We start from the raw sequence: 23,492 nt of genomic DNA, 5'->3' as shown, positions 1-23,492 counted from the left end.
AAAAAACCACCACAAAAGGAGTTTTCAATTTAAAGGAGATACAGATTGCAGGTTTAGTTACACAAATACTACTGTGTACCCAAATATGGCCAATTTGCCTTGCATTTCTCTGGAAGTCAAAGCTATCTTTTCCCCGCTTTCACCCTGGTGACATTTCAGTGCCCCTTGGCAGTCTTGGTGCTGTTGTTTGTAAAGCTGTGCTGTAAAAAGGAGCAACACAATGACCTAAGTTAGAAGTAATTATCCAGGAATAAAGAGGGGAAAAAAAGGCCAAAAGTAGTGCATCATGTAGCTGCATGGTGAGACAACTGGGTGATGAAAGATGTGTATTTAGGGGTGAACAAGGAGATGAGCAGGGGTGGAAACAAAGAGTAGATGCATTTTCACTCACTGTCACGCTGTCTTCCCTCAGTATTTTGTTATTAGACTTCATACTGGATTTTCCTGGCCTACTGATGTTAATCTTTTGAGGTAGTTAACTTGAAGGGAAAAAGACAAAAGCACAGCAATATTGGAATCCCCTCTCTCAGGGTACAGTCAGAAGAGGGAAGTAGAACACTAGGACAGAAAGTGAGGCCCTAACTTGAGCTGGTTAACGCAAGCAAGGGTGATGCAATGCAAGTCTGGTGTCCCATCACGGTTATTTTGAAGTGCTTTTTCATTGCCCGCGGCTCCATACCTTCATAAGTTCCTACTTCCAGAAGGGTCCCACTTCGCTCCAACTCCAGAAACTCCTCCACAGTCAGAAAGTTATAGTCCACACCAGGCACTTCTCCTTCTCTTGGAGGACGGGTTGTGCCTGAAAGGAAAAAACAGCACGTTAATGTAGATGTTTTCTTATCAAGAGTTAAAAGGGACAGTACAAAAACGATCATAAAGATACAAAAGTATCTGTAAAATACAGTTCTGTGAGCTACAAAGAGAGCAGTGTCAAAAAGTTCAGTTAGAAGTTAGGAACCGGTGTAAAAACAAGGCAAGACGTAGATCGCAGGTTGAGCTGGTGGTACCAGTTGTTCTACCCAACAATGTTTTTTTATGTTCTCAGAATGACTCTCTGGCAAAGAAATCTCTCGTAACACATACAGAAACACAGCTGGAAGAGTTTGATATGTGGGAACAGGCCAGCAATTACCTTCCTGCTATTAGCACAGTCTCTCACACTTCAACTTCACTAAAATTGCAATCTGTATTCTCTGATAAGGCAACTTCTTTCTGCCTTCCATTATTTCTCTATCAGTTTATCTCACCAAATATTCTTTCACGTCATTAAGCTCTTTTCTCCCTTACTACTTCTTAATATTTTATCCCTATTTATAATATTTTTTATTCAACATTAAACAGAACCGTGAGACAGTTTTGACAGACCATTCACACATGCTTACTAAAGAGACAACCTGCAAACTCTTCTCTGAGAAGTTCACCTATAAGCTCATTCCAGTTCAAGAAATACTTTTTCTTTTGAGTAATAATTCACACTGAATCTCTCTCTAGCACTCGGCAATTTAACTAGGACCCATGGAGAACAGGGCTCTGATCACTGCTACTCTGCCAGCTCTGAAACTCCTCTCCCTTCTGACCCATTTGCAGCCCTTTGAAGCATGGTGTAAGATGAGTCATTTCATGACTTCTTGCTAAGATGGCTTGGGCCACTGCATTTTAGGTCACTGAGCACAGCTTAATTGATTAGGATCAGTTTCTGTTCAATAGCCTTTATTTTCCATGACTCTGGAGGCTAGGAGATGGCTGGTTCTATACATCCGAGATTAAATATAAATGACAGATTTACAGATGGTACAGGAAACTGAACTTTAGAAGAAAGAGCAGCGTTAGAGATGTCTGAGTTGCTGTGGCTGCAACCAATCTGCTGGCTTGGGAAAAACTTCAGAGATGTGGAAACCATACCTAACATTTAATGAAGCATGATTTCTCACTTCTGTGGGACTCCTCCGGCCCCTGGGTAGTGCCTTCTCAGCGCGTACAATTTCTTAAACCCTCAGTATAGAGAAGCTGAGCTTCTGGAAACTAACTGGGAAGATTCCAGCTCTCAGAAGTTGAAAGAGCATAAATCTACCATGCCTGCATCTGGCAAATGTTTTCCTGAAGTGCCAGGGAAGCGGAAAGTCTCCTTGTGCCCTACTCATCCAAGAGACTGTTCGAGAGGTCAATCTTGACAGAGTGACAACCTTGAAAGACTATCACTGGGTTAATGTCCTTGATAGACATTCACTTTCTCTAACATCCTCCACCTCTCGTTTCAAGATAGAAGTGCTCTCTCTCTCTTTTTATTATTTAGCATCTTTTATTATTTAGCATCAGTGTCCAGATAAGTTTATAAATTCCTGTGATGCTTCTATCGTGCCTTCTCTTGGAGCTGTGTGAATGGGTGAAGGCCGGAGGAGAAAAAGAAAAAAAAAAAAAAAAAAGGGATGGAAATGGTGACAGGTATCTTCACCCTACTAGCAGAATTGCTCTTTCCTATTCGGAAGGATTCAGTTTTGCATTCTTTGTATTCTTGTACCCTTACAGTAAGACTACAATTTTTACCAAGTAGTCTGTCAGACAGGACAGATGTCTTTCACAGATCTAGACCAGAGAAACACTGGAAGTACACCACATGCCCCTCTTGTGCCCAAGTGCTGGCATTTCCATCTGAAGCCAGGCAGAAAAACTCAGCCAGCAACGCCCACACAGGACCCTCCCTGGCACGCAAGGAGCGTGCACACACCCAGCAGCTGAGATGAAGGGTCGCAGCATCTCCTCCCTAGGCACTGACACTGCTGTAGGTGTTCAGGCTGTGAGGACCCTCACCAGAGCATCACGGCTATTGAGTACTGCCAGGTTCCCCTAAACCAGGCCCATGAGAGAGGAAGAAGAAGAATGGAAAAACCTCAGCACTAAATCTGTCCAACGATGCGCGGTAGCTGTCCCATGCCTGGAGCACAATGGAAGTGAGAATTAAGACTCTGTAGTGCTCCACATCCAAAGCATCAGTCAAACGTCACCCCGAGCCACGTGGCACACGAGCTGAATGACAAAGATCGGGACATACTCTTTCCCAGTAACTGACAACACACATTCATGAAACACAAAGATCAGGGAACTTCACGACCCACTGTATCTTTTAAAACTCTCTTTTCTTTATCTATATCTTCCCACAGAAAGTATTTCTTAATCTTTTTTTTTTTTTTCCTTCTGAATTTTTATAGTGGTGAAATTGCAGTCAGCAGTTTACTAGTGCTGGCTGCCTATTTGACATGACAATTATATCTCTGCCATAACTCCTCTGAGCCATTTTAATGGATCTATTTGTTTCATCTCAGTGTTCTTAATTTCCTGAATATGTTCAAGTCGAAAAATCGCAGATGTGCTTGCTATCAGCGCGATTGCCTGCAACACACGCTGAATGCATTAGAAATGCCAAGTTGCCGCGTAAAAGAAAAACATTACATCACAGCGATAACATTTGTCACCTCGCATCGGTCCTCAGCAACAGAGGGAAAATAAAAACTACACTGGTTAGGATATCTTATCTAGGCAAAGGCAAAAAACCCAACAACTTTCCGTGTTGCTGTCTAAAGCAAAGATTGCTTGCAGATGCTCGGGCTGTTATCCTGCTTCACATCTGAGCAAGAGTTACTGAATGCAATTCAGAAAGGCAGGGGGAAGGGTAAACCCGCCTCCGTTTTTCTTGTAGCAGAATGACAGGCTGCCGGCTGGACACACGCCTGGCAGATGGCATTTCAAAGAGTTTTCATGAACCATCTGGGATGTGTACAATGATTACAAACCACACTTACAACAAAGCCAGAAGGGCTGCTTCACAAGGAGGGTGGGGGGAGAGGGCGGGCGGAAAGAAAGGGGGAAAGAAAAGAAAACCAAGAGGCACATAAACAATCCTGATGACTTTTCCCAGGCATAGGATGCTAAGAATAATCAGCACCTTCCACCTGGAGCCTTTCCACAGCCTGAAACAACTGCTCAACTACTCTGCAGCATGTGTGTGCACAGCCCAACACCACTGCAGGCTGCAAGTTTCCATTCATTAGAGCTTTCTGCTGATAAACTCCAAATTGTAATTAAGTCTCCCATCATTAATGTGACTTATTTATACGTGACTTTATAATGTGACTACAAAGCGTAGTGTGTCTGTCCTCCCTCCCCTGTTAAATTGCATTCCAGTATCCTTACCACAGGCTGGTCATCACTGAAGGAGGGAGCTGTGGAGATGACTGTACATTTTATCAGAGCTAATAGCAGGTCAGACCACTGCTAATGGCAGAATTAATTGAGCACAATATGTGCTGTAGATGGTCCAAACAGGAGTTAAAATACTCCACTGGAAAAGGCGAGCCAATCATACTTAAATACGTTAACCTGCCTGCCATGTTTGCACTGAAATATTAAGTGGCATCAAATCTTATTGCCATTAGGTAGCAATTTAGCTAATTAATTTGAGCTATGTCCCACTGTGTGACTAGCTTAGAATTGTTAATGCTACAGCAAGAAGGAACTGGAGGAGAAACCAAGTGGTTAGCAACTCCTTCTGCACATTTAATGATTCACAAACTTTCACTCTTATTTGATTGGAATGTCCCACAACTTATAAAACTAGTTGGAGACCTCACACTCACAGGACAATTGCTCGAATCTTCTGCCACCACAGCAGACTTACAAAAAAAAAATAAAATAAAAGTAAGACTAAGGATTAGTACTGCAGGTTTTACTTTCTCTCTTGGTCTGGGGAGGTAAAACTACACGTAACATGGGTGGCTGAGATGCTAGGTGAAATGTCTGCCCAGCTGTTGGTTTGGTTATCACACCCAAGCTAGCTGTATCCCAGTTTATCCATGCATCACTAATGCTTGAGCTACAGAAGGAGACCTCACCTGAGAAACTGCTTCCAGACAAAGGTGAGTTTGCCCAGAGAAGAGCCCATGTTGCACTTAAGCTAACTAAACTAAAGCTTGTCATCCACACCTAGAATAACCGTGGCTCAGATGTACTGAAGACTAGTAACTATTCGTCTGAATAATTTAAGTGCCCATTTAAAAGACAAATAGCTGCTGCTGTTGTGTTGCCTATCAACCACGCTGACAATTACCCAACATGAGCCTCAATTATAGTATGGCCAGATTGTTAATATGTGATTCAGGGGCTGTTTAGCTCCTTATCAAGCCTCACGTTAAGCTGTTAATAGCCACTGATGCCCCGCTGCTAAATTAATCAGAATCTTGCTTATTGTAATCTAAAAATAAGACTTCAAAGGGGCCTTAGTCACTTCAATTACTTTCTTCTTAAAACAAAAACAGTTCTTGAACAGTAATTCTGTTACCATGAGCCAAAATAGCCCCTAGAGCAAGACATTCAGAAGTTGACTTCTCAAGTGCAGAACACCTACATCTCCCATTTGCAAAGCAATGATTTCTGCACATACGATTCCGTATTTCTTCTACATCCAGTTCCACTGGCTGGCAGTGATAATCTGGTCAGCCACCAAAATAGAGCTAATCAAACCACAAGTCATTTCCTTCTCACCTCCACCGACCAGCTTTCTTATGATGACAGATGATGTGAGAGCTGTACACTCAAAGTAATTATAATAGTTGCTACAACCATGTTTTATACAAACTCAAGTCACTGTGGTTACCAGCGGTGAATGGAACCGTAGTAAATACAGTTTCCGTGTGAAGTGTACAGGGATGCTACTGACTGGCGAAGCTGCAAAGCCAAGCTCTGTTGCGGGGGGTTGCCAAGAGGCCGTTTGCAGGTGGATTAGAAGGAAGGATGCTGTTCTCACCATTGCTCTCCAAGACTGATATTTTTGTTCATTCAGCCACAAGGGACTGCTCTCATCACCTACACTGAAAAAATCTTCAGCTGCCAGGGAAGAAACGTATTAGGAAAACAGCCCCTCTCCCCTCTGCACAGTGTTTAGAGGTCACCTTCTTCCCTCGTGTCACAGGATAATTTGGAGAGCCTGCTCTAGCTCTCCTGCATCTGTCACCTATGGTGCCAGATAACTGGAAGGCAGGACAAACTTCACAGACCTGCTAATGGCAAGCAGAGAAGGGAAAAGACAGAGACAACCTGGTCTGTCTCCAGAAGAGGCAACCTGATCAGCAGCCAAGCTTAAGGAGAACTTATCTGCAGCACAGTATTAGAAAAACCCTTATCTACACTAACAAAAAATAAAGTGTAACCTAGCTGTAAGAAAACGTTGTACACAGAACTACTTCATCTTACTGACTTCTAGGGTTATCCAAGCCAAGGGTACTGACCCGTTTTATTCAGCAGCAGTAGAAGCGACTGTATTTGGACACCATTAGCTATCCATTACACACGTGTCCCCACTTACCTATGGTAAGGGGTGATTTATCGTTGTAACTACATAAAAATACAGAAGTTTCAGTGAGGCCTGGTCTGTTACAAACCAAACACGCTCGACTTACAAATACAATTTTCTCCTGAAACTCGAAACTCAGGAAGCTCATTCTGGGATTTTAAATGTTGTCTGTCCCTTCTGTAGCCAGTGATTCAATACCTATAATCCACAAGAACGTGACAAGCATTCAAAGTGTCTCAGTGGTGGAATAGAAACTCAGTCCAAAGGAGAATGTGGTCTGTCTCTAGAAATTAATTCACAGCTCTGTTAATGATGCATGTGAAGGAACAGATGCTGATTGACTCTTCCTGGCCACACGGATAACTGCAGTACTAAAAGCAAATTTCTGTCACTGTGGTCAGCAGGAATGACTGATTAAACCCAGAAAACAGCTGACCAAGACAAAGCTGTCTTTCTACAGACACATCTCAGAGAGAAATGCATTTCATGGCTGTGGTCTAAAGTAATTTTTCTTTTACAGGGGGAGATGGAAGGGATTTGTGCAAAGAGTTCTGTATCTTCTTCTCCCACCAGCCTTTCCAGCAAGGCTGTATCCGAAGGTGGATCCCACAGCAGCAGCTTGTGAGGATCCCCTGGTGCCTGAAGGACTGTGCCAGCCACACACACAAGCAATGGCAGGTGGACCCTCAGTGCATGTAAAAGCCATTCTCCCACTTCCCAAGACACCGTGTCCAGTTGCATCTCTCTGGCACTTTCTCTCAAAGAAGGACTGACTGCCTGGAGCCTCCCTGGAGAAATGATTCCGCCAAGCTGCACAGCAGCAGCTCAGAGTTTGTATACCCTCCAGGCAGAAAGCTATTTTTGTCCCTTTTCGATCTATTTTTGGTACTTCTGTGGCCTTCACTGCTGCCAAATAAGAGCATTGATAATCTTCAACACATTTATCCTTACAGCATTTTGAGGTAGAGAAAGTGGGTAGGTTTCTGTTTTATAGCACAAGATCAGCCAGAGTCAGGATCTCAAAAGACTTCAGGAGCCTAATTCTAGAGAAATCAATGGGATTTAGGAAACCCTACAGATCAGGATCAGGGCCTACAGATTAAAAGGGACAAAAATAAGTTGCTGCTGCATCAGGGCTTTGCAAACTCTTTTGTTACGTGTCATGAAACACCATGCAGTGGTTGTACAAAGCCAATTCAGCACGAGGGGGTTCATTCTCGACTGTAGTATCAATTTAAATGAAACTGGTAATTACCTGATGACTAGAAGAAGTGAGGGTACAAAACCTGCCACACTCCAAAAAAAAGCCTTTTAAAAAAGACCCTTTTAAGGATCTATGCCAAATACTCAAACATAACAGCACCTCCCTGACCTGGGAAAGTACCACTGATGGCACTATTGCAGCGTGGCAGTTCCTAATGCAGTTACACCTCTTCATGTGTCCTTCAGAGCTTTCATTAGCTTTCTCCTAAGGAAAAAAAGAGTCTTCTGGCATCAAATAAATGTTCTTGGATTCACAATAGCAGCAGCTCACCTTCTGGATCCCTCTCTTTGAGTGATTGCTGTTACCTCACCAGACACCTGCAGCCAAATCCCTCTTATTTCCCACGAGGTGGGACACCCACCAAGAAGATTAAACTTCATGAACTAATGAGTTTGCCATTAATCCTGTGTTCATGGAGTCCAACAGCATGACATCTGCTAATTTAAATTGTGAACTACTGATGAAAAAGCAAACTGCATACCTCCATGGCGAGAAGACCTTGGCTGTAACTATGCACAATTTTATTCTTTCTAATTTATGGATTAGGGTAATAAAGTGTAATTTTATAAATCAATAAAGCTGTAGTAATGAGATTGTACTGTAATGTTCTGCTTTTAAATACTGGCAAAGAAATGAATGAAAAATGCCATTTGTATAAGTGTGTGTGACTTATGGGGAGTAAAATTAGCTGAAAGTAAATTAACAGGATGATTATATACTTGCATTTATACGCAGTTTCTCTCATATATACATTTTCAGAAGTCTAGATAATGCTACAACCATGACACAAACCTTTATTTCAAAAGGACCACCTTTCTTCTATGCAAAAATTGTCATAGCTACTTTCAGTCAAAATTCTGTCTTTCTTGGAAGAGGCTACAGCTGAAAATGGTAAACTAAATACGTACACTGGATAATTACATACAAAGTACCCTTATTAGCTGGTTATTTTTAATCCTCACTCCGGACTATCTCAACCCAAGCCTAACCGGGTCCCTGTAGCACTTGCTCAGGGCTGCCCCACATCAGCATCACCACGCAGAGGCACCGCGGCGCTCTGTGCTGTGCGCCCAGAGCAGCTACGGAAAAGCACAACGTGGATGAAGATGACTATTCCAGATGAAGGTGCACATCCGTATTAAATACCACAGGCCAAATGGGCGGGGGGTGAGGACTTAAAATCTACTTCGAAATAAGTCACAGGAGACCTGGGATGTAGGGTAGCTCCCATGACAACAGCACTTTTAAACAAATACCTCATTGTCTTATTTATATTTTCACAGTATAGGAAGTAGTTTATCTGGAGGCACAACCTACCTTGCTTTATATCTGCTTTTTGCATGTCTACTTGCAAAAATCCTTGATTTCTACCAATTGCCAAAGGGAAAGTGTAACCCAGTGTGAGAGTTTCGTAAGTCAAGGGCTGGCATTAAAACCAAGCTGCGAACTGGTCAGTGGAGGCTCTCAGCTGCTGGGAAACGAAACACCCAGTGGCTCCCAGTCATGTCTCGCTCAGCTTAAGAAAATGTAGCATTAAAACCTGTTTTTCATTAACTACTGGATCTTCACATGGCTTGGTACAAGTTTTGAGTAGATCATACCTGAGTAGAATAATAGAATAGGTAAAACCCAAAGCACTTTCAAACCTTTCACTTAATGTTAGAGGCAGAAGACTGGGAGGAGCGGGCTCTGGGAAAGAAGAAGGGCGCTGACAGCAGGCTGGGTACACTGTAAACTCTTACAAGATGAATTGCCAAGTCACGGAGCAGAGAGACACAAACCCATGTAAGTCAGGTAAGCCGAGTTCTCTGGCTTTCCAGGAAAACTTCAGGGTTTTGTAAAGATTACACAATCCTTTTCACCCACCGTGAAGTACCAAATGAATTTCCCAGCTTGGTGGAAGACGTGCGATGGAGTCTTGTAGCAAAAATACAGTGAACAGGAACGCAATTACCAGTTTTATCTTGGATATTTAAAATAATAAAAAAAATGAAAACTTGTTTGGGCAATACCTGTGACATTGTAACCAGAGGAAGAATTAAAAAAAAATAAAATCAGAAACTACTGTTAGCCATATATATGTAAATCTGTCTCACAGATTTAGAAGGAACGAGACTGCCTGTTTGTTCCCCACATCAGCACTACTACACAAGCTGCCACAACTATTGGAAGGAAAAACTTATCTCTTTTCTTTAAAACTCAGTTACCGGAAGACCTTAATCTCCCCAAAGCACGATAACCTATTTCTAGTCTACTTCAAGGCTTCAGATGTGTCCTATGAACAGATACTGTAATTAAGCTCATAATAAATGGAGTATCCAACACAGACTGAACACCTGCAGTATTTCAATTCAGTTTTTATTCAAAAACAATGTTTGTTTTTGACACCTGCATACATATGTGCACATACATCCATGAAAATATATTCTGCACCTTAAAGCCATAGTAGTAAGTAGGAGATTATTTGATGTCCAGTAGCTCAGCTGCTTCAACAAAGATTACTTACCTCCCTTGTTTGCCTCCCCGGGCTGTTTGTACTGCTGAGATTAAGTACAACACAATGTGGGTCATCCTTGGTTGGGTGTGATATAAAACACTTTGTGTTGACTTTAATTGCCCTTCTAGTAGACCTTTACTTTGCAGTTAAAAGTCTTAATAAAACACCTAACCTAACAGCATGTGCCTTAAACCAGATCGGTTCATTAGTGTAATCTCTGCAAAATTCCACCATAGAAAGAAACGAGTTGTATGAAATACACACATCTATCTCTGAGGTATTGCCTGAAGTTTGTTTCAGTGACCACATCCAGTCTACTGAAAAGAGAGACTCAAAGAGAGAGGTTTTTCCTTTTTTAAAAAAACAACAGAGCACCATTTCACCACACTTCTACAGGACATCAATGTAGTAATTTAAACCAGTCTTTTTCCCTGAACAATATACACTAGAGATAGTGTCTCCACAGTATACTTTCTCCCCTAGCTCAGAGCCACGGAATGCTATAAACCTAATGGACTTCCAACTGTGATAACCTCATCACACTCAGAGAGCCACAAGTCTCCTGCAGCTCTTCAATTTTTGGTTCTGCCCCCTCACCAACCCTCAGTTCAGACGGGTTTTGTTCCCTGACAAATCCTCCTTGACCTTTGCTTAGCAGTTTTCCAGCTTCATATTCAATAGTGACCAAAAAATGCAAATGTCTTAGCTATAGCAAGACATATGCAGATTATAGATACACACAGTTATGTAGCCATACGGATGCGCTTACTATAAAACTCTAGGGAAGGACAAGAACAGATAGCAAATCTACCCAGCAATATGTGCATTTAGGCACTATTCCCTACAGGTCCTGTTCCTTAATTTTACCTGTTCTTAACTGCTACCAATTTCTGTTTGTTTTGGGGTTTGGTTTTTTGTTTGGGTTTTTGGTTCCCCCCCCCCCCCCCCCCCCCCCGAGCTCTGTATGCACAGTATGCTTTAATTCTTCATGATTGCTAACACTTTAGCTGGTTGAAAACATTCTCCTGGTTCCGTTTCTGTAATGTTGTGATTAGGTAACTGCTCAGGATGCTGAAAAAATGCCAAACATTGAGAAGCTGATTGGTGTTTGAGTTTCAGATTCATCCCTATTAATAACTGGAAGCACTGCAATGCAAAAGAAAACAAATATATTAATTTTAATTCTTTTCTTACCTCACTGGAATAAAATCTATCACAATAGTTTATTATTTACAATTCCTTTGCTGTAAATTCCACATCGCCCAGCTCTAACACAGAAAGAGTTTATTAATCCTTGTAGTTTTGTAAATGCAATAAAATACTAAAGTAAACACACGTTACAATGCGTTTTCCTCGTTTTTAGTTAGAACACTCCCTGGTACAGTAAGCCTGCTGGTTAGCTAGTGCTTAACTCTGTATCTTTGCAGTCCAAAGCTAACCTCATGCTATTGATAATGTATACAGACTTCTCCGTTTTACTGCTTTTTCAGTTGTACACAAATGATAAAAACCTTGCCTCCCAATCCTGTCATCACCTATGAATTTCATAGGATATACACCCACAGGGTGCTTTACTCTGCCTTTCTGAAGCCAAGCACCACCCCTATAAAATACTCCAGCGCTTAAACTGGGGACAATGACATAGTGTTTGGCTTAAATGGTCTTTGCTTCATTTCATCTGATTACTTCTAGTTATACCTTCTGTCTGTTAAACATCCCTGTGTAGGCATTTATAGCTCTGCATTCACACAAAACAATCATTCCATCGCATTACACATTCTGTCATTTTATTAGCTTCTTGCAAAACCATCTTCTGCAAATGTCCCAATTTTAAATGCCATTTTAAACTCATTTGCTGGTTTACCAATGCCCTTCTGGTATTGACTGGCCAACAGGCAACAATAGATGCCACACGGAGCCACAACGCCAGCAGCTCCTGCTTTCACTGTGGTGACTGATCCCAGAGCATTTCCAGGTCCCCACTGCCACTGGTTTGAATCCAACATAAATAAACAGCACGCAAAAATTATCCTCCTGCAACTGTCAGGCAGCCCAAACAAAATCAGCTGCTCCTTGTCTTGCCTCCTATTCCCAACAAACAAAACCACCTCCAGTTTTCAGCCTGTACCTGTGTCGGCATGCACCGAGGATAAGGCAGTAATCTTTAACACCACAGCTGCCTCCTCATCTTAGACACTGTTGGTGGAAGATGCTGTAATCTGAGGCATTGAGAAGCGAGTTTCCCGATAAATCTGCTTTCTTATGCTACTAGATCAGTAAAATGCCTGAAAAATGAATGCCTGAAAACACACAATCAGATCTAGGCTTTAGAAAAACACTGAGATGAGATTCTCTCAAAAGTATCTATATGTTATTTGACAGTCAAGTGATTATCAGAGAGACAGAATGTTTTTCTTCAGGACAAGGATGCCATATAGCAGATAAGACCTTACTAAAAAAATAAAGTTTAAACCGAAAACATTTCTACCTTGACAAATGTGTTGAGTTCTGATGAGTGACGTAAGTGAAACCACTTTGCCAGAGAGATGCTGGTATAGAACTGGTAATGGCACTTGCTGTATTATCACCTGCTCAGTTCAAAGCACACAAGTATCCCCACTGCTTCAAGACCAATTTTCATGCTTCATGTTAAATATGTGCTCAAGTTTTTGCAGGATAGCAGCCTAGAGGCAACAAATGTTTTGTGGAGCAAAAAAAGGAAGAAACTTGTTGGTCTTAGCTGGGGTTCTGACTCAGGACACTACTGATTTAAGGTGATGTGCAGTCCCCGCTGCCCATGACGCCAGTAGAGGCAGTGAGGCCAGTGGGTACCAGTGGTCCCACCCCCCCAGCACTGCATCTCCCAGCACGGGGCTGCCAGGCTTCACCAGAGGACCATGCCGACACGCTGGGCTGTGAAGAACAACAGATTTTCTTCACATCTGAACTCATGAAGGCGACAAGCAGTAACAGAGCAACATGGCAGTCAGAAAGGCTGCTGACATCTTACCTGACTTCAGGTAAACCCACGAGACGCAGTGAATCAGAGCCTTGATGACCAGACTAGCCATTCATTAACCTGGTAGGACTCTAAATTCCCAGTACAACAACATATAGATGCACAGTTAGATGAAGTCATAAATGAAATACAGCAATAAAGCTCAAACATTCAAGAGCATGATTTGTGATGTATCGTTTTGTGCCACTGGAACCATTTTTTTTAAAGAAACATTTCTCTCACCCCACTGAGGAAATGTTGCAGAAAGGCAAAAGAGAACCAGAAAGGAAGACCTGCTACCTCTGCAACTGCAAGATAAGGGTGACCAAAGCCCAGCGGTTGTGACATAATTTAATCACAGGTATTTTAAATATTTAAAATAAAAATAAAATGAACACCCAGTCCTCCAAAATACATCAAAAAATGTGAACAGCTCCCATGTGTCACTATATTCACCTTCAAAACACCTTCAGCAAGGTGGGAAGATGAAACTGCGCCCATTTTTCAGATGAGTTATGGAGACACGGAGCAGCCAAGCTGGCAGCTCCAGCTCAGAGCCGATTAGGAAGCAAAAGAGCAGAAGGTCACTTGTGTCCCACAAGTCTGTGGTTAGCAGACAGCGTTTTGGGGCTAATAGCATTACATGCTCTGTGATGCTGATCTGTTGAGATAAACGTGACAGTCCTTGGTGATGGCTTCATCAGAAGGAACTGCTGACTCAATATTTAGGCATAGCGGCAAGAGCTGTTTATATGCATACATTGAAAAACAACAGATGACTTCTGGAGAAAAACACATGGGTAAAATTCTCTCTTGAGGCAATACAAAAGAGCCAAAGTAGCTAAAGCACTTTCCCACAGTGACTGTGCAGTAAATTAGAACTCTGCACAGCTATCATCCATTATCCCTTATATTTTTAGCAATTCTGAGATTAATAACTGGAAAGAGCCAATAAAATAATATTACAACAAAATACACATCCTTTTGATGAACTGCCACTCACTCCTTTCAGGTCACCTCATACCTCAAGAGAAAATTTAAAGTTTGAAACATTTACTATAGCATTTTTCCTACCGCTATGGCCATTTGTTTAAATTATGTTTTACCCTTTCTGGACGAATTAATCACATTAATTATTATTTTATTATTTTTTCTTTCTGACTGTTAAGCCAAATTAGGCTACTTCCAGAGTTGAAGGGGAAAACACAATTATTAATGCTTCCAAACATCCATTTGGCAGAAAAACATGGTGAACAGAAGACACCACCGTGTGAGGAAGTATTTTGTCTATTATACAAATGCCATCCTCTCCTCTTAATGCGGCAGCTGTCTTTCACCTACAAGAACCTTCCAAGATAGGTCAAGACTCTAAACAAGCGTATATGAAAATCACAGCTCTGAGACATTCTTCAAAATACATAAGAAGTCATTAACACTTGTGTTTCCTGGAGCCAACTCTACCAGGTTAGCATCATAAGACCTGCAGATCACAGATATTCATCTCTCCTCCAACTCAGTTCATCCCAGCCCTGCATTAGAGGCCACACAAACGTTATTCAGAGAGCTGAAGCTGATTTCCTGGATCATTTTGCTCAATGGGAATCTCATTTATTATTGAAAATAGCAGAAACTTGACCTTCCCTGGAGACTTTTACAGAAGTTCAGACTGTAGGTGAATTTGTCCAACCTGCATAATGCAAGTCAATTCCTCCCAGGGTAAAGCAGCACTCAAAGTGAACAAGGCTGGCAGAATTGAACCTTTTGTGCATAATTAATGCAACCATCGATCAGCAAGAGCTTGGATTCAGAATTTTTCTGCAAGATAAATGCACAAGGATGAACTTACACACTTTTAAAAAGTCTAACTTTGAGAAGGCTTTGTTGATTTTAACAAGAGTCTCTCGCTACCGCAAACCTAAGCAGATAATTTCCATGCCACACACATCAGCATCGTTCGGCAGAAACGGTTCACAGTGCCAGTTGTGACTCTCGCTCATCACAGGTCTAGATAGTCTTTCTCCAGGACCAGTGATTTCCTGGTCTGTTCCCCACTTGGTGTGTGCAAGCAATTCCCATTAGTACCAGTGGGAATTACGCATGTGGCCATGAGAAAACACCAATGAAAGCTCAAGTCCTGAAGATACCTACAAGCTATTCAAGGTACTATTTCATGATCTTTAGCTTACACTCCTAATCTTACTGGAAACTATGAATACAGTTACCACAATGTGTGAATTTACAAATAAAACTTAATTAATCCAGATTGGTATACATGCTGGTCAGGTAGCAATGGTCATTATATTTATATAACTGGATGCATAAAGCAGCTTATTCTCAGCACTTACTACCCCTCTTCCCAGGCCTAACAGCAGTGCAAAGAAAAATGAGTTGCTAGTAAGAAGTATATTTTGTGTGCTCTGTATTACAGACACAGGTCAGTAACTTTATGAACTGGCTGATGGGACACGTCTACTTGATGACATCCTATTTTCCCATACACTGTTCCCATGCATAGGACTTCAGATTCCTTGGGTGACATTTAAATGTTTAGGTAAAACCTATATTTTCCAAAATGGTACCCTATTATGGGACACTTACAGGTAGATTTTTAGAGGAGTTCAACATCAAAAAATGCAAGCTTGGAGGAGGACTGGCTCTGCAGCAGCAGACATATGGGATAGCCCTAACTTAGCTATTTGCTTTGTTGATGCCAACACATGGCAAAACTGGTTTGTCTCTGGGGCTGGAGGACAGCAGAAGATGAGGTTACTGGAGAGGTTACTCTCTCCTGGAGAGAAAGTGGCCACTTTTAAGGGCTGTCACAGGCACATCGGTAGCATCAGCAGTCCAAGTATCCAGCATAGTTTTCCAAACCAGCTCATTCCTTCCCTTCCTAAAAACCAAGACTCAATAAATAAAAAAAAGAAAAAAAAAAAAAAAAGAAAAAAGGCCATCCTAAAAATAATTCTGTGATGTTCAAGATATACAGTTATTCTGATTTTATATCTGCCAGGGCAATATCTTCCCCACTCTTCACCATGAAAAAGGCAAGTTTTGAACTACGTAGGTGGTCCACCAAAGGCACCTACTACTCGCGTTCAGGTACTGTCAGTGGAGAATCCCTGCTGGCAGCTACAACTGGCCCTAATGGTCAGTCTCTCTGAAAACATGAAGGACAGAAGAACAACTCTCCCAGTCACATCTTTCAGGGATGATGCCTAGGCATAGTCACTCTTGCCTTGAGGTACAGCAATGGACTAAATGACCTCCTTCAAGGTCTCCTCTTAAGTCTGCAAATCACAAGAGCTGGCAACGCTGTAATCGTGTAGTAGAAATTTCAGGAGGGCAGAGTTGTTCTAAATTATGTCAGAGTTGTAAAGTGTGGTGGTAGAATAGGATTATTTTTTTAAGAGGTATCTAAGCCAACTCATTCATCTGTTTAGAGTATGCCTCTTTAAAATGAGTTTTTACGAAGTGTAGATCTACACTGCAGTCACTCGAGGACAGAGCTCAGCAGCCAAGTATTTATGGATTTGCTGGGGCAGGTGCTGGAGCTTGCCAAGGGCAAGGGATTGTGCAACTAGATTATGAGCAATACTCAACTTCAAATCCAGCCAAGGACCTTTACACACCTGTGATCACCATTTGCCAGTGTAGACAGAGCCACACATGCACCTCCACATGCAGGTTTATATAAATTCACATTGCAGTTAGCGGTTTCAAAGTTTGACAGATGTTAAGTTTACACACAGATAAGCACGATGCCACAGACTCGGCCAGTTCCCACACCCTCCTGACCACCAAGCACCCCTTGCCCTCCCAGTCTGCTTGCACATCACCACCTCCTACTGCTGGCTCATCCTCACAGCATCCCTTTGGGTAGCACAGCCTGGCAGCCCTCAGTAGTTGCATTTGGATTTTAAAAATTCCAACAAATTTTAAATGATATTCTGTATAACCTTGGAAACAGCTGTGGATGATAATCGTGGTCCAGGCAGATAAAAGCTGGTAACAGATGACTGAAAGAACACACTTAGAGAGACACAGAGAGAGACGGATGAACTGAAACGCCTGTACATTTCAGCTCTCAGCTTCGTGCAGGGCTGCAGTTTTCTGGCTTAACACATCAGGAGACTACACTAGAAGGGTTTATTATAATTTTATTTTCATATCTGTTCAAGGAATTCCCCCCTCCCCCACAAACACAGGGGTTTTGTCCCTCTCTTGGACAGAAACAGGTGATATCAGAACTAAAAAAAAAATCCTGCTTTTTATATAACTCCAGTTATGTCAGATTTCCCCCCACAAAAAATTGAAATTTTTGGAGCATGTTAGTTGTTAAACCTCTGCTAAATCAGATTTCTCCCTTTCTCTGCCCCTTCTAGCCAAGTGCAAAGGGCAGTGGGCAACCTCTGTGAGCTTCTCCTGGAGACTGAAATTGCATCTTGTTATAGGTATTTCTGGTAGAAAAGTACCCTTGGCCCACATGTGACATATCCGTAAGAATCGAGCTATTCTATCTTTCAAATGTGTAACTTGCACCTTGGGATAAGGTCCCAACCTTCTCACCAGGGGGGGATGAGAACTCCAGGTGGGGACACCCTTCCCACACTGGCTGCAGGAGCACTGGACTGTAACGCCACTTCTACTTACTTCTTCCACTAAGTGGTAGTGGCTACAGAAGATGCCAGCTCCTGCACCCTCATGCTCTGGTTCAAGACATACCTCTCGTCACCACCATGGTAAATGGAAGACCAGATCTGCCACATGGACTGTACTGATTTATCTGCATTAAGAAGCAGGTCTGCTTAAACTTGTCAGGTCATCCAGACATGAAGGTGTTCTTAGTGATTAAATCCTGGAAGATTATTTTTTCTCTCCTTAGAGAACCTGAAGGAAGGGCAAAGTTGGCTACCTCTGGCTCTGACAGCTAGCTTGGTTCACATGCTAAGTGTAAAGAGCAGAATATGTCGAGGTCTGCATGATGGGGTCACACCTCCATTAGGAAAGCATAAAAGAACACCAGGGTTATGCTCATGACTTCTGGAAAAGAAGAGCCTTCATCACCCACCAGGAGTTTCCTAGGGCAAGTTTCTAGCTCGTCTTCAATGTAATACCTCCCTTACTTTGCACACACCCACATCCTGTTTTTGTGAATGCTGAATCTGTGCAAAATAAATAAGGCTGTTTTACAGGGGTCACTCATTTCCTACAGCCCAAGCTTAGAAGCAGAGAGTTTTGTAATTGGAAATCAGAGCACTAAAGACCCGTCATCATTTTCTAGGTGACAAGTTTTACAAAGATCACGAATGAACAGCTTCTGCCCTTTCCTCTCTCCTTGTGCATCTCCCAAAGGGAAGACAAATAGTTAATACCCGATTACCTTGATAAAATTACACATCTCCACTGCTCTGCATGTTTCACCTCTCAGCTCAGTCAAAATAAGCCAGACATGATTGCACCAGTCTAGGTCCCCACAAACATACAAATAAGGAACAGTACTGCAGAACAGGAATGCATTAACCCTTCAGAGCTCTGCTGACACACTGCTCTGGGCTTCATTATCACCTCTGGCATTTACACCACTGTATGCTATAATTAGAAGTGTGTCAAAATCAGGCAGAGCATTGCCCGTTGCTCCGCTGACATGAATACCATAACCAGCAGAGCATGAGGCAGAACTCTTATCTGAGCTCTTAACCAGAGACTAAGTCTTACCCTCTTCTGTTTTAAAAAGACCATATTAAATGCTTTAAAAAGAACATCAGGCTGGTTCATATTGCAGGGACCCCAGGGACCCAGGTTAACACCATCCTCCTGCCCTTAGTTCATATTATTGCAAATGGGGCTGGGGATAACAGGAGAAAGAGGGCAGACTGTACAGTGAGAAAAAGGGTTAAAAACGCCACAAGAAACAACTGTGAAAAACTGACCTTTGGAAAACAGACTCATATGTCAAGTACCATTTTCATAACTGATTAAATATATATAAAAGTTTTTATACAACTGTATTACTAGACTGTTAAATATGTATACTCAAATGTTTCCTAGAGTAGAATAGCTCTGCAGGAGTCATTCCTCACTCAGTAAACAGTCACGACATTTTGGCACACTTGCTACATTTTTAAAACCGGAAACCTCATCAATATTTTATCCTTTGTTGCACCAACCTGAATCCTTCTGTGTTTGTGTGTTATTGACCTTTTCACAGCCATTCACTAACTTCAGATGCTTAATACTTTCGAAAAAATGCAACTGACCCCAGTTAGTAACAAGCTTTCTAAACAGGAGAGAAATGTTTATTGCTTTGTGCTTACAATTTGCAGACTGTTGTACACTATCCAGCCTGAGAATGACCAAAGTTCCAGTTAAACAATGTGTTTACACGACTGACATCCCAAAGAGGAATTTTTTGTTCTGGGTTTCTCTAACTGCTCTAAAGGCTGATTTCACACACTTTTATCTCTCACCACTGGAAAGACTATAAAGCTAAAGCAAGTTTTTATATCCACATTTCAGGATACTGAAAGTATGGGGCTGTAATAGAAATGCTGACATTATCCAGTAATGGTGGTGCAACCTCTCTACCATGATTATGTACAGTTGGAGATAATGAGCACTGCTGATTCAGGAGGAATGTCTGATTGGCCTGGAAAATGGAGAAGTGTTGGATAATCTGTTTCCTGAGTAGCAACAGCCTGCCTGAAGAGCATAAACAACGGAGCAGAGCTGGTAAGGAAACAACAACAAAGTCCAATTGTAAATCCTCAGAGTTGCCCTTACTCCCTTCATTGTCCATGTGATTGCAAGCGACCTAAAGGATTCATTCAGGGCTTGTGCTAAAAGAACATGACAAAGTTACCTGGAGAAGTGAGGAGTGTGCAGCACAGGTGGCAGAGGAAGATCTGATTACGTGACTGAGACAGTGGGCACCCAGTTGAGAGAGCACAGAGCACTGATTTTCAGAAGAACTATGTTCCTTCCCATCCTCTTAAAAAATCAAACCCCTTTAAAGTATTTCAAGTTCAGCACCAAAAATGAAGGCACACAGAAAATACTCACAACACGCATGCAATACGACATTAAAACTGCCTGAATAACCTGCAAAAATTCCCTTGACATCTCTGATATTATATGGGAAAAAAGCCTAATAAAACTGTTTCAGTAATTTTAGTTTAAAGAGGGACAGGCTCTTCCCCTCCTTCCCTCTATTTTAACTTTGCTTTCGGAGTTAGGGGGAACGGGAAGGAAGAGACAAGATATTTGGTGAAAACTGTTCATTAGGTTGTTTTCCTGTACCACTTCTCTTACCAAACATCATTTTAAAAATATTTACATACTACATTTCCCATTGAATGATAATTTTCTCAAAAACCACCTGTTTGATTGATTAAAAAAGTTCCAAATGTGACAGTGTGATTGGCTCTAATTACTATTAATAAATGCATAATGAATGTTGATAAGATTAACAAACCTTTCAAAAAATTCATTACTATATTCATTCTACAGCATAAACTCCAAGTTAGCAGTAATGCCAGCAGGCTATTAATATTCCCAGATTAACAAAATGCAAGCAGATCATGCAAGGATGAGCTGGAATTTTGCAAAACATCACCTGGGTAAATATTTATCATAAAAGAAAAAAGGTGTAAATTAATATTTGTCTAGCACAGGGTATTACGGAAACAGATACAGAGGCTTTGCAACATTCACCCTGAAGGAGTGAATGTATTAAGACAGTGGAGCACAACGTCCTTACCCATAAAATGGGACGAAAGGAGCCAAGTGGCTCAGCGGTCCCTCGATGCAGACAGCTATGCTTTCTAGGAGCACAGCTCCACGCCGAGCCCCATCCCGGCTCGCTACGGCTAGAGGAGAGCGGTGGTGCTGGGGGCAGGTGATGGTTCAGTGATCCAGGGCCCTCCTGCTGTGTGAGCTGGGCTCTGCCAAGTTAGGGATGAAACCTGCAGGGAGCTGGGTGAAGCAGACTGTCGCAGTACCCGTTCGAGCATCACCCTCGCTCAGTTAACAACCTGGTCCCTCGCTGCTGTGTTATCAGTACGGTGGGGAGAAGGATGCTCCCCTTGCCTGCTGCCAGAAAGACGCTAGAAATCGCAGTGCTCTCCGCACCCCAGCAGCACAGCCTCTTCCCTCCCTGATGGCAGAGAGCCCACGGCAGCTCCAGTCCCCGAGTACAAACCAGTCCCCGTCTCCTTCCCACCTTCCTCACCAAAACCAGCCCACTCCCTGCAACGTAACCTGCAACCCCAGCAGCTCCGTCCACCCCGGCATCACCTACTGCACTGCAGGAGAGCTCAGGGAGGGAATACACACTTCGTGGTTGGTTTTCCGTTTGTCCAATGCCCTAAGGCACTTCCAATTTAGTATGTTTTTCTTTTAAAGTTAGTGGAATTGAAATAAATCCATACTGTTCACCAGTTTCCAGCTTACGTAATCAAAGTCAACTGTGCATTCACAACTTCCTCCCTTCCCTGCGCGCTAATCTGACAGCAGCAGAGGGGAAATGTAACAGGGGGAAAAATAATCTCCTGTGGCACTGTCTTGATTTCCCTGGGAAAGTAAAATGCCTTCAGTTTATAATGGCCTAGTAATGAATTAAACATTTCAAAATCCATGAAGGAACCTCAATAATAAGATCTTTAAAAACTGCAGACACATTGAAAGCAAAGGGAAAAAAAGAGAAAAAAAAGACGCAGAAATATGCTTGAAATTAAGTGGCGACAAATCACAGAGACACAGATACGGTGAAGCAAAGCAATAGGCACAGCAGGGAGAGGGGGGAGAATCCGTCCACTGGTCTAAGTTCACACATTCAGCATCCGCTTTCATCAGATACTAAACAAAACAAAGTTACGGAGGCTACAGTTTTGTTCACTTACCAAAAAGACCTAACTGGAGTTTTAACACACAGAAATATCACAGTTTTAAAACCTTTTGTCTGAAAGCTGATACAGGCTCCCCGGTCAAATAGAAGTCTATCACTCCACTATGCTGGGAGGTGCCGAGATCCAGGCATTTGCATGGCTTAAAATGGCTGCAGTAGTTCAAGGCTTCTGTAACTTAGTGCACAACACCATGGAGCACAGGAGAGGGGTCTCTTTCCTGGCTATACACTATTTTAAATTTAACAAAGCCAACATAATTAGTCCCATGAGCACCCCTCCAGTAACAGCTTCAGCTCCCAGCACCAGTGAGCTGTATGCTATGCAGTAATTATACTACCAAGCTGTCAGAGCCTCCTTATCTGCATGCAAATTAGTTCATATGCTATACATCTGCTATAATGACAGTATTAAAACAAGAATTTTATAATGAAGCCATCCTCTTTATAGCAACATAGCACAATTACTTTATTAACATATTGCACATCCATGTCTGTAACTGTTCTCAGTCAAATAGCCATATTTTCCATTCTCCCATACAGCAAGATCTTCTTTGCTTCTCTCCCCGTATCTGTAAATAAATACAAGGAACAAGAACGGGCATTTCTAAACTACCTCTGTACAACACCACTCCTTCATTGTTCCTGGGCAAGTACTGCACCAAATGCCATTGAGCGTGACTGGGTGAATAAATATTCCCATAATGCTCCAAAAGGTTAGGAGATGAAACAGTAATAATCAAATCAGCAGCTGTTTGCTCCCAGCCTTGACATCAATCACCAGCTTCTGTGATGTCAACTCGCAACTGCCAGCACCACGGCCAAATGGCAGCAGGAGGGGGACCGCAGCCCCGCCACAACCCCGCGTCCGCTCCCAACGCACAGATGCAAAAAAAAAAAAGATGTCAAGCAAAAAAGGAAGCACGAGGCGAGAAAAACCTTCACAAGCGAGGCGTGGGCAACCGGAGCTGGTGCCTGGGTGGGCTTCTGCCTGGAAAAGGCACGCCGGTGGCAGCTCCACCGCAGCAAGGGTTTTGGAGGCGGTGGGGGATGCAAAGAGGAGATTGCAAACCCCTGCCTCCACCCCTCACAGCGTCTGCAGCGTGTCGGGGCTCCGCACCGCCGTGGAAGCATCCTCGCCTCTCTGAAACACGCAGCAGTGCTTCACAACACATCAGCATCAGCTCTCAGCCCCAGCCCTCTTTCAAACATTAGTACTGGGAAAGTTTGGTGGCTTCTCAGTCCAAAAGCTTTTTCCCGGTTTGGTTTTTGGAAGAAATATGCATTTATCTATAAAGGTTATTTACAGTAAGTAACCTCAAAGAAATAAAATCAATAGAGGACTTGGACCAAATTTCCTTAGGAGTTCTTCATTACGTTGTGATCAACTGCTCAGTTCTTACACAGTTAAAAAAACACGTAGAGAGCTATGTGATCAGCCCCAAACCTTCAACAGATCTTTATGCCTATTTCTGATTTTAGGTCTAT

The 23,492-nt window shown here is 42.4% G+C and overlaps 1 protein-coding gene across 23 annotated transcripts in view; it reads right to left on the bottom strand.

Annotated features, from left to right (window-relative positions):
- MAGI1 (membrane associated guanylate kinase, WW and PDZ domain containing 1) overlaps positions 1-23,492 on the bottom strand; it is a 355,922-nt gene that overhangs the window by 91,766 nt on the left and 240,664 nt on the right. For all 23 annotated transcript variants that reach the window (XM_056334845.1, XM_056334846.1, XM_056334840.1 and 20 more), the window contains exon 3: positions 680-799. In XM_056334845.1, coding sequence (XP_056190820.1) covers positions 680-799 — 120 coding nt within the window. The remainder of the gene's footprint in view (positions 1-679; positions 800-23,492) is intronic.

The sequence above is a fragment of the Falco biarmicus genome, chromosome 4 (assembly GCF_023638135.1).
Source record: "Falco biarmicus isolate bFalBia1 chromosome 4, bFalBia1.pri, whole genome shotgun sequence".
Classification (NCBI taxonomy): Eukaryota; Metazoa; Chordata; class Aves; order Falconiformes; family Falconidae; genus Falco; species Falco biarmicus.
Note: the sequence above shows the minus strand (reverse complement) of the source record. Positions and strands in the feature narration are given on the sequence as shown.